At 30.7% G+C, this 19,125-nt stretch overlaps 1 protein-coding gene across 2 annotated transcripts in view; it reads left to right on the plus strand.

The window, feature by feature from the left end:
* The window catches only part of LOC145254675 (prosaposin-like), a 113,494-nt gene that overhangs the window by 31,645 nt on the left and 62,724 nt on the right, over positions 1-19,125 (plus strand). For both annotated transcript variants that reach the window (XM_080113320.1, XM_080113321.1), the window contains exons 2-4: positions 11,669-11,832; positions 12,123-12,194; positions 14,913-14,975. In XM_080113320.1, the coding sequence (XP_079969446.1) occupies positions 11,669-11,832; positions 12,123-12,194; positions 14,913-14,975 (299 nt within the window). The remainder of the gene's footprint in view (positions 1-11,668; positions 11,833-12,122; positions 12,195-14,912; positions 14,976-19,125) is intronic.

The following is a 19,125-nucleotide window of genomic DNA, read 5'->3' on the forward strand; positions in this document are numbered from 1 at the left end:
GGGTCGAGCTTCAAAATGATACTGATCTCGTGAAAATCTGTTGCCTCTGTCGAAACTTTTAGGCAGACATATAAACATACATACATTTAAACAAACAGGTGAGATTTATATTATAGATGACTGGAGTTTCTTTAGCTGTAATCAAAACCAAAACTTGTGTAGAATTATTACAAGAAATGGAAGGTCATAACAATTAAACGACAATCACTCGAAAGAAAATAGATGTAAGCATAACAAGATGTCATTTAAAGTCGTACCTCAATCATGTGACAATTCTCTGGAGGGTGTATGCAAAAATTCAATAAAGTCGAAGGTTAATCCCTCGAATTTTTTTGATGATTGAAAAATTATATTTGGGTTATTCAAACTATTTTCATCTTAGTTCTCACAACGTTTCCGTTGAAGTCTAAATTTTTTTTTTTTTTTTTTTCAGGTACATCTTGTCAAACTCAAAATCTATACAAGATTTCAAAAGTTTGAGATGTACCTGGAGAAGGTTAGACTTCATGGACTTTCAGCTTAATTTGAACTAAAATTTTAAAATCAGTCTTGTAATGGCTACAATTTACTGTTAATTGCTAAAAATCGTTAAAAATTTAATGTGATGTTTTGGAATCTGACAAAGATTCTTCTGTATTTTTATTTTTTAATTGAGTTGAAATCTGGATAAGAATGTAAGACTTATGAAGACAGAAAGAAAAATCACAGATAATAATTTAGTTTGTTAGGTAGACACTTAAACCCTTTATTTAATCCACTGGTGTAGCTTGCTCTCATTCCATCTGCGTGACTGGGTAGAAGTCTTAATTTGCAATTGTATTCTAAGTATCTGTAGCAGCCCCCCCCCCACCCACCTAGGACATCATCCCGGAGGTGTATTTAAGCTTAACAGCTGTGTTTGAACATGATTAATCCATTGCGATTGCAAGTTTATAAGCAGAAACACTTGCTTTTTCATCTTTATAAAAATGCGTTAAGACACATTTTTAGGGACTTACTCTTTGCATACATTCTATAAAATAAAATCGTCCAATCAGCAAAGATGCTGGTTAATCTAATGATAAAATTTAAACTTTATCCATTTTAAAATGTTACTCAACCAATTTCTAGTCTAAACATTTGAAATTTTACATAACGGGTATTCAGACATGCGGCAAGCATTTTAGTTGGTTTTGGGAGTGAAAATTTGGCTGCCAAAAGGTCAAAGTTGAAAAGAGTTGACCTTTGCAGATTTTACCAAATTTCTTCACCAATTTTGGATCTCAGCACTTGAAAATTTTAGATGTAGGTAACATGGGCATGAGTAAAACTGATTTGAGATCTTAACAATAAATGTTAAGGGGTTAGAATTGAGGTCAAAGTTAAAAATAAAATTACCTCTGTGGTCTCTACAGAATTACTCTGACAATTTTAGGTCTAAACATTTGAAATCTTACATAAAGGGTATTCACACATAGGGCAAGTTATGAACAGTACATAGGGCCCGAGCAAAGTCGGGCTGAACTACTAGTGTGTATATAAGTGAAATTTTAAAATACAATACTTTTAATAATATACATTTTTTGCACATAATAATTAATAAAAAGTAAATGCGTCCCACAAAAGAGGCTGTTCATTCACACACACACACACACACACACACACATGATGATTGCAACGTCTTGTCAGACGAGTGCCACTCCCTCAGACATTTAAAAGTCCATGAACCCAAAAATGACTTCCATCGCCACAGGACCATTTTAATAGACAAATGTCTGAGGGAGTATCTATACACAGATGATGTTACAGAGTCTTAGCTTTGTACGACAGCTAAGTCTCTCTCTCGGTTTAAAATGTTGAGATCCAGCAACAAGCAAGAGCAAGATAGTCAGCAACAAGTTAAACTGCAGACCAGCTTAATGCAGGTACTGGTCTCCTGCTTTATGGTTTTTTAAATCAGAGATTTGCTTCTCCTAGAAAGGTGTTCTTCACCATGGCTTACGGGAGCCCTCTCTACCCCAACACACATATACATACACACAAACACACGGTGCTAGTTGGCCGTTGACCCTGAAAAAGGGTTCATTCGCTCTTTGGAAGGTCTTGTTTTTAATCCTTCAGGGAGACTAGCCGCCCTCCTCACCAAACAAGTCTGGTGGGGGAACCAGTTTAGTCGCCGGTGACCCGACCATGAGGCAGGTAGTACTGGGTTACATGGTACCAGTAGCATATGACATGACCTGACACACTATATATATATATATATAGCAAGAAGAGCTTATAGCTCTTAAATCTGCTAAGGTAGGGGGGAAAAAATAACGGCGTTTCTATTGCTAAAAGTCGTCAACAAATCTTATATGCGTGAGTATGGGAAAATTATACTTATTCAATTATATTTCACTATAGCAATCCTTTATGAAGCTCGATGTAACTCCAGAGCATATACAAATAAATTACAAAAAGTCTATATTCCAAATTCCAAGATGTTGTCCATCTTACTGTTTATTTCTTTCAGCATGATAAATTGTTCAATTCTTGACAGCACCTGTTTCATAGCACATAATCATTTATATAATAATTAATTTTTCACCTGTTCTACCCTGCTCTGAAAAAAAAAAAAAACTTATTGAAAGTATGCACACTATAGAAAGGTTAGAGAATCTTAAAACTAGTGTTCAAATGTAAAAAATTTCCCGAGGAGGGGGATAATGACAATAGCCTCCATTTTATACATGTCCCCTAAGGAAGCCATGATACAGAATGCTCCTTAAAACTTTTAAAAACATACATCTAATTTTAATGAAAGATTTATAACTTTCCAAAATGTCAGATTCTACAGATTATGCTATTGGCCAAAAAAGTGTTGGTTTAACAAAAGAAAATGGAGTGGGGTGGGGGGGTAACATGGAGTTTATGAGCATGGTGAAAAAAAGGAGTGTTGCTCCTTCAGTCCCAGAGAAATGCCAGCTCTTCCTGCCAGTACTAAATAATAATTTCCTTTCATTGTGGTTTGTTCAGACTAGAAAAATCTAAAGTTCTTTGTGTGTAAACATTTTTTTTTTTTCCTTTCCTAAAGTACAGACAGCTTTGATATGAAAACTCCGCCTTCTTTTGGTCATGTGACACTAACTTCACATGACTGAATGCCAAGTCTCATGATATTTCTAGGCTGATGTGTGTCATGTGTCTCTTAACATTATATTTTAATAGCTAGGGCACTGTAGCACATGTTTTCTTTTCTTTTCTTTTTTTTATTGGTTCATTTCAAACTGGCTGTATTTATTTTCTTTAATTTTTTTTTTTCTTAAACAGGATTTTTGAAAGTTAAGTTACTAACTGAAGCAAATTATGAAATTATGGTAATGTTTTAAGCTTTTTTTAATAAAATGAAGGTGTAAAAAGTTACTAATTGGAGGATTTGTACATGAGAATTTCCTAAAAATAAAAATGATTTATGAATAAATCAAAATGCATTATGGTAGATTTAATTCCATGATTAAATTATTTAAAATAGGATTTAAAAACTTTTTACTAAAAATCTTCTGTAAATATGTTATCTTATCACTCACCTTTGTCAACCAGCTTCTTCTGAAAGAGGCAGATTTATGGGAATATTATATTCACAAGCAATCCCCAGTTGTTTGGTTATCTCCGTCAGGGGGAGATAATCATATTAGTTTTTTTTGCAGATCTTGCATGGAAGTGCCAATGTCCTCCTACATACAGCACCTGGTATTCCCAAATCGTCACATCTAGTACTGCTTTGTTATATTTATTTGAGTAAAATTACTTTCAAAGATTTACTTTATTGGATGACTAGCAGGGGTGCCTGGCATTGCCCGGGTGTTTGGCTGTGTGTGTTGGGGGAAGGGGGTGTAGATCAAAACAAAATGGGCGTTTAAATATTATAAAAAAAAAAAAAAAAAAAAAAAAAATTGGTATGGAGGTAGGCTCAAACCTGAAGCCTTGAGGCTAAGGTGGAAAAAAAGTCTGACACGTTACCCTGATGCTAAAGAGACAAAACTGAGAACTGACGAAATTAAACATTTACTAATGTCAACATTTTCTCAGTCAAACATCATGCCATAGTTGTAGTAATAAAGGAAAATGAAGGAATTTTTTGCTACCCCCTCCTGTAGAAAAAAAAACAAGGTGAAGGTGAAGGAATTAATGTTAATCAATTTTTCAATATTTGTCGTCCGAAGGTTCGAGCTTCAAAATGATACCAATCTGGGAAAATCTGTTGACTGTATGGAAAATTTTTGCAAAACACACACACACACATTTTTCCTTTTATATACCTAGATTAAAATCATTCGATATATTAAAATGTCGATTATTTACAAGGACTACTTAGCAACAAAAAAAAAAAAATATTAATAGATGAAACTGATTGTATCCTTCCTTAGAGTGGTTCTGGAGTTATTGCGTCATAAACTCTCCTAGGTTTGACACAAAATGTGACTGAACCATCAAAGTCTTTCTGTTAAGAAACTAGTTGAAGGTATGATCCTGCATTGCGTCCTGATTTGAGTATTGGAGATGGAATGGTGCCAGAACTCTGAAGACAATATTAGTCTGACAATTCTAGTCTTTTGAGAGCTGCAGCTCTCATCAGCCAGGTTTTGTAGCCATAGAGAAGGATCGTCCTGGTTGTGAGGTTACGATCAGAATTCGGTTCTGGTGTTCGGGAAGGAGTGAGTCACTCGCTCGGCAAAAGCACGTTTTTGCCTTGTTTTCCAATCGACTATACCTGGCCTCTCGCCACCAATGTCACACCGCACAATCTGAACGCCAGCAACACGAAATGCTTTTCAAGAGATGTTCACGACTCTTTTCTTATCTTCCTTGCAAGGAATTTTTCCCGGCTTTTATATCCTATAAAAAAAAAAAAAAAGGGAAGAGACAACAAAAAAAATAGCTTCTCCCATCATGCACTGCCTCCCCAAGATGCCCTTCGGGTATATAAATGAGCTAGCCATCCTTTCCTTTCCTTTCCCAAAGAGCGATGCAGATATGCCCGGTACGTCGTATATTACTTATTTTTCTTGTTTTTGTTTCTAACCATAACCTAGCCTTAAACGGTATCTTTTTTTTTTCCTTTCCTTTCGCATATATCCCACACCTTTGTCGATTCATATTTTTATCAGATCCTTGACCTACAATGAAAAACATTAAACTTGAGTATTTGAAGTGATCAACCTCCTCTAGGAAACTCTAGAGGAAGAGACTATATGCAAAAGGTAAATAAGGAAGTGAATTATGTGTAAATAAAGAAGGGGGGTGCAGATAAAACAAATTATCACAAAATAAATTTATCTTAAGGTGGAGGACCTGACAAAATGATTTTTTTTTTTCAAGTTACTAACTTTCCATTCCTCCTTTAATTAATTGAGTCACCACTTATAAAGGCTTGAAGGCCATTCAAGGATATGTCTTAGCCTATCATCTATATATTGATATGAAAGCATGTTATTTATTTGGTGTCACACTTACATCCAAGTGACTGTTGTTTGTTATAAACTTCCATTTCTTATAATAAATAATTTTACCAAGAATTCATAAGTTTCGAACCCGAAGCCCTGAGGCGAAGTTCGAAAATAAAATCAGCCAGCCAGAATGAGTTAGTGAAAGATGTTTGAATTTATTTAAGAACGAAATTGACAGGTGCGCGGCCGGAAGTCGTCGAGCGTTACGACGACGACGTATGTTTGTTTGTTATAAGCAAAGTAAAAAAAGAAAACATTAACACTACGCGGGGGAAAAAAAAAAAAAACTTACGTAAGGCAAACGAACGATGAAAACAGAAAAACGAACACATGAAAAATGGCGTAAATAAGCCTGTTTCGATAGTAAGATTTAAAAAATCGAAAAAGAAAAAAATCTCGCACCACGATTCGAACCCAAAACATTTAGATTATGAACCAAGGCCTTAACCAACTGAGCTAAGGCAACGTTCACGAAATTTGTTCGGTTTTTCAACTATTTAAAGGAAATCAGGTAACGATGTCATCTGACACATGTGTAGAATCGGTCATTGTCACAAAAGAACCCTTCTGATTAATACCGCCAACAAATGAAGAGAAAGTCTTCTATGAATAAGTTGTTTTAACAATGAAAGTTTCAGCAAAAAAATTTAATTTTATAAATTATATATATATATATATATATTGCATTTTATAAATTATATATATATATTGCATTTTATAAATTATATATATATATTGCATTTTATAAATTATATATATATATTGCATTTTATAAATTATATATATATATTGCATTTTATAAATTATATATATATATTGCATTTTATAAATTATATATATATATTGCATTTTATAAATTATATATATATATTGCATTTTATAAATTATATATATATATTGCATTTTATAAATTATATATATATATTGCATTTTATAAATTATATATATATATTGCATTTTATAAATTATATATATATTGCATTTTATAAATTATATATATATATTGCATTTTATAAATTATATATATATATTGCATTTTATAAATTATATATATATATTGCATTTTATAAATTATATATATATATTGCATTTTATAAATTATATATATATATTGCATTTTATAAATTATATATATATATTGCATTTTATAAATTATATATATATATTGCATTTTATAAATTATATATATATATTGCATTTTATAAATTATATATATATATTGCATTTTATAAATTATATATATATATTGCATTTTATAAATTATATATATATATTGCATTTTATAAATTATATATATATATTGCATTTTATAAATTATATATATATATTGCATTTTATAAATTATATATATATATTGCATTTTATAAATTATATATATATATTGCATTTTATAAATTATATATATATATTGCATTTTATAAATTATATATATATATTGCATTTTATAAATTATATATATATATTGCATTTTATAAATTATATATATATATTGCATTTTATAAATTATATATATATATTGCATTTTATAAATTATATATATATATTGCATTTTATAAATTATATATATATATTGCATTTTATAAATTATATATATATATTGCATTTTATAAATTATATATATATATTGCATTTTATAAATTATATATATATATTGCATTTTATAAATTATATATATATATTGCATTTTATAAATTATATATATATATTGCATTTTATAAATTATATATATATATTGCATTTTATAAATTATATATATATATATTGCATTTTATAAATTATATATATATATATATATATTGCATTTTATAAATTATATATATATATATATATATTGCATTTTATAAATTATATATATATATATATATATTGCATTTTATAAATTATATATATATATATATTGCATTTTATAAATTATATATATATATATATATTGCATTTTATAAATTATATATATATATATATTGCATTTTATAAATTATATATATATATATATATTGCATTTTATAAATTATATATATATATATATTGCATTTTATAAATTATATATATATATATATTGCATTTTATAAATTATATATATATATATATATATTGCATTTTATAAATTATATATATATATATATATATTGCATTTTATAAATTATATATATATATATTGCATTTTATAAATTATATATATATATATATATTGCATTTTATAAATTATATATATATATATATTGCATTTTATAAATTATATATATATATATATTGCATTTTATAAATTATATATATATTACAATTTAAAAATTATATATATATTGCAATTTAAAAATTATATATATATATATTGCAATTTAAAAATTATATATATATATATTGCAATTTAAAAATTATATATATATATTGCAATTTAAAAATTATATATATATATATTGCAATTTAAAAATTATATATATATATTGCAATTTAAAAATTATATATATATATTGCAATTTAAAAATTATATATATATATTGCAATTTAAAAATTATATATATATTGCAATTTAAAAATTATATATATATTGCAATTTAAAAATTATATATATATTGCAATTTAAAAATTATATATATATATTGCAATTTAAAAATTATATATATATATTGCAATTTAAAAATTATATATATATATTGCAATTTAAAAATTATATATATATATTGCAATTTAAAAATTATATATATATATTGCAATTTAAAAATTATATATATATATTGCAATTTAAAAATTATATATATATATTGCAATTTAAAAATTATATATATATATTGCAATTTAAAAATTATATATATATATTGCAATTTAAAAATTATATATATATATTGCAATTTAAAAATTATATATATATATTGCAATTTAAAAATTATATATATATATTGCAATTTAAAAATTATATATATATATTGCAATTTATAAATTATATATATATATTGCAATTTATAAATTATATATATATATTGCAATTTATAAATTATATATATATATTGCAATTTATAAATTATATATATATATTGCAATTTATAAATTATATATATATATTGCAATTTATAAATTATATATATATATTGCAATTTATAAATTATATATATATATTGCATTTTATAAATTATATATATATATTGCATTTTATAAATTATATATATATATTGCATTTTATAAATTATAAATATATATTGCATTTTATAAATTATAAATATATATTGCATTTTATAAATTATAAATATATATTGCATTTTATAAATTATATATATATATATTGCATTTTATAAATTATATATATATATATATTGCATTTTATAAATTATATATATATATATTGCATTTTATAAATTATATATATATATATATATTGCATTTTATAAATTATATATATATATATATATATTGCATTTTATAAATTATATATATATATATATATTGCATTTTATAAATTATATATATATATATAATTGCATTTTATAAATTATATATATATATATAATTGCATTTTATAAATTATATATATATATATATATATATTGCATTTTATAAATTATATATATATATATATATTGCATTTTATAAATTATATATATATATATATATTGCATTTTATAAATTATATATATATATAGCATTTTATAAATTATATATATATATATATTGCATTTTATAAATTATATATATATATATATTGCATTTTATAAATTATATATATATATATATTGCATTTTATAAATTATATATATATATATATATATTGCATTTTATAAATTATATATATATATATTGCATTTTATAAATTATATATATATATATATATTGCATTTTATAAATTATATATATATATATATATTGCATTTTATAAATTATATATATATATATATATATTGCATTTTATAAATGCAATATATATATTGCATTTTATAAATGCAATATATATATATATATATATATATATATATATATATATATATATATATATATATATATTGCATTTTTACCCCAAACAAGGCACAGTGCCACTTTGATGTAGAGGGATACTATCTGGGACATAATTTGCAGAGGCACTATGTAGGGAGTTGAGCAGAAAGATGTCTGTTAATAGTCCACAATAAATAAATTAATAAATAGTACTCCTCTCAATAATGAATTCCAGTTAAATATATATACCATTTGGTATGAACCCGACCATGGAAGATCAAATAAACATGAATTTATAATATCAAAAAATCCAACCTTGATCGCCTTTAGGGCCCCATGGCGCAGTGGATAAATGTTGAATCTCTACGGTTCCAGGTGAGCATTGTCTGAAGAGTGGTGTCACTTCTACCCAAAGCCGCAATAGAATGCAATAAATAAATTAATAAATAGTACTCCTCTCAATAATAAATTCCAATTAAATAATTTATTTTCAAATTAAACAAAATGTTTACAAATATGTGGCCAATTTTATTCAGGACGATATTTGAAACTATTAACAACTTAGTAGAAAATCTTTTTTTTTTTTTTTTTTTTTTTTTTTTCAAAATGATTGAATTCAGCATTAAATGATCCCAACTGCTTGATATGCAATAAAAGCAACCACACCAACATTGGAATTTGAAGAAAGATTGTGCCTGTGCGTACCCTCATCTCATTTGTGTTCCCTCAAGGAAAATGTGCTTTAATCTGCTTTAATCTTGTACAGCTGACCTGTGTTAATCTACTTGAAAGTGACACCATCTGGACGATAATCCTGTTTAATTATCCCGACAATTTATTATGGAGACGCTCTCCACTTATAACTTCCTCTTAAGATAACAGATTTTTTTAAGCTTCATTGTCTACATACTATTAACAATCACCTGCACAAATTGTATGTCTATTATACAAACATTATTAGTTACACATGTGCATACATGTTTCAGTGGAATCTCAATTTTAGAGACCCACCTCATCAGACTGAAAAAAGTGACACCTAGATGTAGATTCACTGAAACCCACGTGTTTATTAAAGAGTGCTCAATGGGGAACAGCAAGTGTATAAGTATATTTATTATACAAACATTATTGGTTACATATGTGCATAGCTGTTTCAGTAGAACCTCAATTCAGAGAGATCACCTCATTACATTGAAAAAAGAACCATATTAAAGTCAAGATTCGTTCATTTTGTATATATAATGCAAAAGAAATAAATGGAGTTCATTGGTAAAATTATGGGTCAGATTAAATGCATTAACACTTAAGGGATAGAAAGTCTGCAATGAAGGGATGACCCTGGTAATAAAAAGTAACCTTACGACACAGAATGACCACTGTAGATCAAAGTAAAGATACTTAGTCCTTAAACTAAAGTAACACAAAAAAATTCCTCCTGATATGCACTGGAATGTATTCTCCCATTTCTCTTTTCCGCATCTTCGCTTCCTAGCCCCACCTACCTATCCTTTTCCAGAGTTTAAGTCGCGCCTACGATATCTTTTTATATATAAAATGAATGAATCTCGACTTTGGCTTTAATATTGCTTCTTTTCAGTCTGGTGAGGTGATTTCTCTGGATTGAGGTTCTACTAAAACATATGTACATATCTAACCAATAATGTTTGTACAATAAACACACACACACACATGTATTATTCGATCAGATCATGACGTTGAGACATATCATCCACCCACATTTTCCAGCAATTTGTTTATTTGTTTACGCTGTTATGGGTTTATACATGCATGCACAACCGGGAGTCGTAAACCAGATGTGTGGTTACAAGGTCATTTCAGTTTTATAATTATATAGATAGATTGTTGGGTTAATAAGTTGCTTAGTTGGCAAAGTTCTTTAAAATCTTAATTTTAAACACACTCAGAAAATCTCTACTTGAAAGATTCCAATTTTTTTTTATTGGATTAAATATTTTAAATACAAACAAAACTACCCACCATTCACTGGCTAATCTAAAATTTATGTTTGTAGCTCTATCACCAAATTCTGTCTGTTCAAAGTTTGTTGGAAAATGTGTGCTTTTGTCCAAAAACCAAATTTCAGTGTCAAATTAAAAATGTAGGTTTTCGATGCCTGTAAATCTTTAGACGTTTAATGCTGACATATATCGAGTGATGGTTTTTATCGAAAAAGACCTTCCCCCCTCACAAACACATGCGCGCACCCCTTCTTACCATTACAAGATTCCTAAGATTAAAATTTTTCTTTTTCTCTTCAGGATGTGCGCTGGGCAACACGTTGATTTCTCGACGTTCCTACCCGATGCTAGGAATGAACAAGTGTACATGGGGGCCAAGTTATTGGTGCAGTCACATCAGCAAGGCCAAAGAATGCGGCACTCTTAAACATTGCGCATCCATTTGGAGTGAACGGTCAGTTCATGTAAGTAAGAAAAAATTTTTTTAATTTGTCCAAACTTCTCTATGGTTGCAAAACCTAGCCAATGAGAACTGTGGATCTCAAAAGGTTAAAAACAACCAATACTGCCTCCATCGAGTTCTGCAAGTCCACTCAGTGTAGGTTGGAACTTTCAGTTCGATTTCAGCTTATGCCATTCCTTCACTTTCTTGTTGAAAGTATAATTATGATTGTGTTGACGATTGATAATTGATTTTTTTTCTTTTTTTTTTTTTTTTTTCTTTTTCTTTTTTTTTTTTTTTTTTTGTTCCTAGGCTAACGTTTGTGAAGTTTGTGAATACTTTGTCAATGGAACGCGGCTATTAAAAGCACACAACACGAAACCTGTAAGTATCTATATATTAATACAGTAGTACCTTTTAACATAAGTACATGTCACTGTTTCCAGATTATAAATTATTCAATCGGGAGATCCTATTATTAAAAAGGATAGGTGATACCATAGTACGAACATTAAAAATATATATATATACATATACACACACACACACACACACACATTACTTTAATATTACGAACATTAAAAGTATGTATATATATATATATATTTAGTAGAAATGGTAAGTAATAAAAACTGAAGTGCTCAATACTGTTGTAGAGCAAATATGCGTTTTTATCGTATCTTTCTGTTAAGTTACATTGTTTCAGCTACCCGGCCGTTTTTTTTTTGTTTTTTTTGCCATCTGTAGCTTCCTCAGACTTTTACAGAAACCTAAATAAAACGTGTGTGTGTGTGTGTGTATATATATATATATATATATATACACACACACTAATTTAATGTTCGTAGTATGGTATCACCTACCTTTTTTAATAAATAGGATCTCCTGATTACCTAAGAAATAATGTAAAAATAAAAATTACATAAAATGTCACTTTTGGTATGTATTTGAAACTTCAATATACATTGGCCTTCTGGCTACAACCCAAGGGCAGTATCTGTTCTATCTGAAGATGATATAATATTGTGGGGTTTCTATTCACGCCAGATGTCTGTACAATGGAAATATGTCGCAGACTCCTATAAGGATATTGGAGAAAAACCATAACCAGATATATTCTGACACTACATCAACCAAATTACTTAAATACTTTTACGGTTATAATACAATATCGGAGTCTCCATTCTGACTAAACGTTCACAGAATGCCAGTAGCAATATACTACATATGAAAGCTGCTGCTGTGGAATTTCCACAGGTCCCGCTAGTAATTTATGTTTTTATAACAATTTGGTTCAATTAAGAATTTAATTGTTGCATAAGAGCTGCTTGTCAACTAATTGATACCATCCCTCAAATGAACCCGGCTCTCATCTGACAGTGTTGGTCTCTCACACCACTGTACTTGTGACGGCATCACTTGGAGTGGGTTGAACCAGTTTCAAGTGGATTTGCCACATCACGAGTCAAGGCAACATAGTATTATATTAGCATGCCGGGGCAACGCCAGATAATCCTGATCGATTATTATTAAATGCTATGTAGGGGAAAATATTCAGAAATTCTTTTAATAGAAAGGAATGTTACAAAACAGAACATGTCAGTTAGGAATTTAGTTGACGCTTAACTTTTAGATGAACAAGAATACATAACGGACATCACGTGATGGTCATGAGTGATACATGTTGATTACATCATTAGAAGGAAGATGTTTTTGTAGGTTTTAGTTGAGTCAGAACTTGAGACGATTGTTGGAGACCGTCAAGCCAACCGGTCGTAATGGCTTGGAACACTCGGAAGTGAGGGATTCAACGCTTATCAAATGTAAGGACGTAGGACAGCATGCAACTTTGCAACAGGAAAACAGCCAGAATTAAGTTAAAAACACAACCGAAACCTGGTTTCTTTGGGATGAGGTATCTTAGTGTAGTACTAGCTGGACACCCGGTGTTGCCCGGTCGTACAATACACTTAAACATGATATTTTAATTTATGCAGATTGTGTAATTTATGCAGATTGTGTAATTTATGCAGATTGTGTAATTTATGCAGATTGTGTAATTTATGCAGATTGTGTAATATATGCAGATTGTGTAATTTATGCAGATTGTGTAATTTATGCAGATTGTGTAATTTATGCAGATTGTGTAATTTATGCAGATTGTCTATTATAGAATCCATCCTCTATTGAATATTATATTAGGAGGAATAATTTGCCTGGTGGATTAATTTGCAAAAAAAAAAAAAAATGGTTATCAAATTCCGTCTATTCACAATATCATGCCCACTAATATTTGGGATTGACGACAAATGTCCTGGAAAAGTTACTTGATTAATGTTTAGTTTTATAATTTGCAAATAAAGAAATATGTGGCCATTTTAAATTGTACCCCCCCCTTTTTATCGTAAATTGAACTCTTAAGAAAAAATTAAAATAAAATGGTGAGGTACCCATGGGCTTGAACAAGGAAGCATTTTGATCTGTAGTCGAATATTCTACCACTGAGCTACATCTCCCGATAACAATAGTTTGGTTTTAAGAAGAAATGATTTGCTGAGAATTGAAATTTGGTTAATTTGCTGATAAATATCTCCCTTGGCCGGGTAATGCTCACCTGGAACCATACAGATTCAACATCTCTATCCACTGTGCATTTGGCCCCAAAGAGGCGGTCAAGGAAGGTAGCGGTTTCAATCCTACCCAAGCCAGAGGTTTACTTGGACAAAATGTGGTGAGACAACAACTATGGAAGGCAGTAATTGCTGAGGATGCAGTTAGATTCCTGTTCCTATCCCATTACGATTACCAGCTGATGAAGGCCAGAGGAAATAATTGGCCAAAATATCATGAAGCAACAACTAAAAGGATGAGGATAATAGTCCGCAATAAAATAAATTAATAAATAATATTCATCTCCGTAATGAATTCCAGTTGAATAACATAGGAACGGATGTTGTCAAGAATTGAACATTTCAACATATTTAAATAATAAAAAAAAAAAAAAAGAATAAAATAAAAATAAACAGTAAGATGGACATCTTAATTTGGAATGTAGGCTTTAATCATTTATAAATCTTTGTAATCTTATATTTTGTTTTTCAGGAAAACATTAAGAATTACTTGAATACCTTGTGTTATCAAATGCCAGCAGACTCGAGACCTGAAGTAAGTAAATTATTTTAATTATCTTTTTCATCATCGTATCTGATGAGTTGACTGGACTAAATTGACGCTTTCCTTCCACAGATCTGTTCTGGATACGAGGGGTGTGCAATAAGTAATGCCCCTGACCCACTTCTCATAGCAGTAGAGCAACAAAACTTGGCACAGTTATTAATCTTTCTCTACATAGGAACCACCCAGAGTTATGCATTTCTCCCATCGTTTGATGCAGCTCTGGAGACCGTTTTTGTAGAACGCCCCAGTTTGGTCCTCCAACCACGACGTGACTTCAAAAATCAAGGCTGCATCATCTGGGAAACGCTTTCCTTTCAAAAACGACTTCATGGCTGGGAAGAGGTGAAAGTCAGAAGGTACAAGGTCAGGAGAGTAGGGAGTATGGGGTGTCAGATTTCATAACCACACGCTTGTGCTTCTGATCTGGCGACATGCGAGTTTTGGATGGAGAAGGGTACCTTTGCTGATCTTGCCCCGCCTCTTGATTTTGATAGCTTCCCTTAATTTCCTCAAAAGTGAAGCATAATAGGCTCCTGTAATTGTGGTACCCTTTGCCAGGAAATCTGTCATCACTACTCCGTCCTAGTCCCAGAAGACTGAACATGACCTTGCCAGCGGAGGACTGCACCCTTGCCTTCTTTGGAGGTGGTGAGTCAAAGTGCTTCCACTGCATTAACTGGGCTTTGGTCTCTGGATCATAGTGATGGACCCAGGTTTCATCCTGTGTAATCAGTCTTTTGAAAAACTTTGACTCATCTTCTTGGCACATCTCCAAATTCATCCTCGTGCACTCAACACGTTCTCGCTTCTGGAATGGTGTGAGCAACCTTGGAATCCATCTGGCAGACACCTTATGCAAATGGTCATGAATGATAGTTTCCACAGACCTTGTACTAATCTTGACATCTTGGGGTATTTGGCGAATAGTAATGCACCGATCTTCCAAAATGGCAGCTTCAACTTAGACAGATGCATCATTAATGGCAGAAGGGGGGGCCAGGTTTGGGAGCTGTTTCCACAGACTTCCGGCCATGTTTGAATTCACGATGCCAGCGTTTTACAAGGTCATATGATGGGGGCATTATCACCATATGTTTCTTTCATGTAATCAAGTCTCCTGTGGTGTGCATCCTTTCAAATACAAAAACCGGATCACTGCTTGACATTCAACAGACTCCATTTCACACCTGACTCAGTTCAAACACCTGTAAAACAGAAACCACAATTAGTTCAGAGCTGTAATTTGCCACATAACCCGTAGAGATATAAATCATTGCACATGCAAAATTTCAGCTAGATCAGACAACTGGAAGTGGATCAGGGGCATTACTTATTGCATGCCCCTCGTATGACCTTAAACTATATCCAGTGGTGAGGCCCCAGCTTGCGGGCTTTGGGGAGTGTGGAGTCACCCTTTAATTGCCATTGCTCCCAGGTCCACTCTGACCTGGAGTGGTAGTACCTGCTAGGGTCCCAACTATGCGTTAAATAGAATCTGACTTGAAAACAAAAAATATTCTATTAAAAAAATTTTGTTCAAAATCTTTGGATTCAGCATTAAATAAACTGAAAAGGGTTGATATGCCGTAAAACAACCAACTAACCAATCCACAGATCTCTATCTTCCATGGCCTTAAGATCAATTTGTAAGCAAGAGTTTGCTGTCATTAAATTTGTGTACCTCTTGACTGATCTTCCTCACAATACCGCATCACTAATGAACTCTTTTCTGTTGCAATGTTTGGCATATCGAGTTCTTTCTCTTATTACTGAATAGATCCTGAGCAACCAACCATATGGACAGATAATGGTTGGGTGTGTTTTCCAGTTAACATTTAACACTGCCTGGAGCATTCTAGTGTAAATTCTATCTAACTTGAGTTTTTTACAGAGTTTATGCTCATGAAGCGTAAATTATCTTTTTCAAATGCATTATTTTTGGAATGAACGTGAAAAAAACGTGAATTAACAAAATAAATTTGTATTAACAATTTTACAAACATGTAAAATATATTTTGCAAGTGTAACAAGTCATAAAAACAAGCGTCCAGTAGTGGCGTGTGAATATTGTAATAAGTCAGACATTCACATTCGAAATGCAACCAATACGAAACGAAAAAGGTGACATACGCAAATTAAGATGCGGTCGAATTTTAGCATATAAAAAAAGCCGGTATTTCTTTAATTGGAAAATAACTTTTTTGCTGACTCTGTCGTTTGAAGGTACAGTGAATTCGCATGTCAGGGGGAAGAAAGACAGATTTGCTACAAACGTCGAAAAAGAAACAGGAATGCTTTTTTTTTTTTTTTTTTTTTTTTTTTTGCACGAACATTTAACAGTATTCATCCGTTCAAAGGAAAACTTGAATTTCAATGCTAGAAAATTACTAAAGTTTGAGATGTTTTTAAATTCTCAAATAAAAACTAGAAAAGTATCAAAATTTTTCGTGTGTGTGTGTGAAAGTTTACACTCTTGGTGGCTGAGATCATTGGAGATATGGCTGCATGTTTATAGGAATTTCAGCGTGGGACATTCCAGTCTTCTACAATGTTGACGTTGAGTCACGGAACGTTGCAGGTGTCACCACGGAAGGACTCGGATTTCAGTTCACCAAGCCATTGTTTCATATGGGTTTCTAAATTTTTAACATTGACTTTTTTCTGTTGGAACTTGAAACGATTTTCAGTTGTTGAAGATACTTTGAGTTAACATGTTCCTGTGAAAACTTAGTTGTTTTTGGAAGTGACGAAGAAAGTAAGTCCCAATGAAACTGAAAGAAACAGGGTAGCAATTAAAGCCACCTGTTTTTTAGTGTTTGCCAGAATTGCTTCTCTATTCTATATGGCCATACTTTCTTTCACTTTTAAATCCAAACACAGATTCCATGAACAAAGCTTTCCCAGTACTGCCTGCCTGTGGAACACTTCCTCTGGCCTGCTTTCCAGTTGAATACAACATAATGGCCTTCAATTCCAATTAAAACCAACTTCTTGAGCCATCCCCATAAATAATCAAATTCTATCCAATTTACACCATTAATGATTACTACACTACCAATTTACATTTGTTAACCCTTATCCTTAAGTGGCCTTTGGGCCTTGGACAGTGGTGCCCCTACCCATCCCCAAATCAAATATATTCATATTTACTAGCGTGAAAAATGTCTTTCTGCATAACTTGATGGATTGACAGCCAACATGTTGAGTACCCATTACTCTTACCCTACTTTGTGCGTATTTGCAAACCAGATTTCAGCTGTGCAGCTAAGAAAGTTACGGTCATTCACACGTTTTATTTATGCAAATAACTTTTGCTAAAAGATGCAACTGAGAAAGTTACGGCTGCATGCACACACATCATTTTTTTATTTATAAAGATAAGTTTTACTAAAGTGTGAATTCGTCATTTAAAGATGATTTATAGAAGACAATTTCTCGGCAATCCGGGAAAAGATCAAAGTGTAGTATCTGTTCTTCAGATGCTGCACTTCAATTTCTTCTCCTCTGTCGGTGGAGAAATCCTTCACGACTGACAATTTTTATTTTTGTCCCTTTTCTCCACATTAAAAAACTACCCTGGTGTCTAACTCTGTCCCGTGGCGAGGCATTGTAAATAGGGACAATATAATGCAGAGGTGTAATGGATAGATACGAACTGAAGCAACTTAGGACATAATGGTGGAATAAGATGTAACCCCATGCAGCCCCATCGACAGGATGCTGACCCCCAGACGTCGTGTGTACCATGGATTTTTCGTTTATCTTGTCTTATGGCCGTATTGTCATTTTCTCACTGGCGACCACTGAAGGAAACACAAAAGTTCACAAGTCTACAAACAAAACAACAATATAAAAACAAACGCTGATGCTTCATATGTCTACTAGACTCTAGGTGTGTTTCTACATGCTAATTCACATGTTCTTTTGAGATTAGGTGCATCTCCATCTCCTTCGACGACCTTGTTAAAAAATTTTTGTTCATAATGGGGTATGATCCCGCATAGTCGGGAGATTTTATTTATAAACGATGCTGCTAGAAACTGACGAATCAAATTAATTCACGTTCTGCTACCAACCAATCAGAAACCAGAATTGCTCCATAAATATTAAACCTTTCTGTAGCAATTTCACATGTTTT

The sequence above is a fragment of the Euprymna scolopes genome, chromosome 30, assembly GCF_053919585.1.
Source record: "Euprymna scolopes isolate OS-2025 chromosome 30, ASM5391958v1, whole genome shotgun sequence".
NCBI lineage: Eukaryota > Metazoa > Mollusca > Cephalopoda > Sepiida > Sepiolidae > Euprymna > Euprymna scolopes.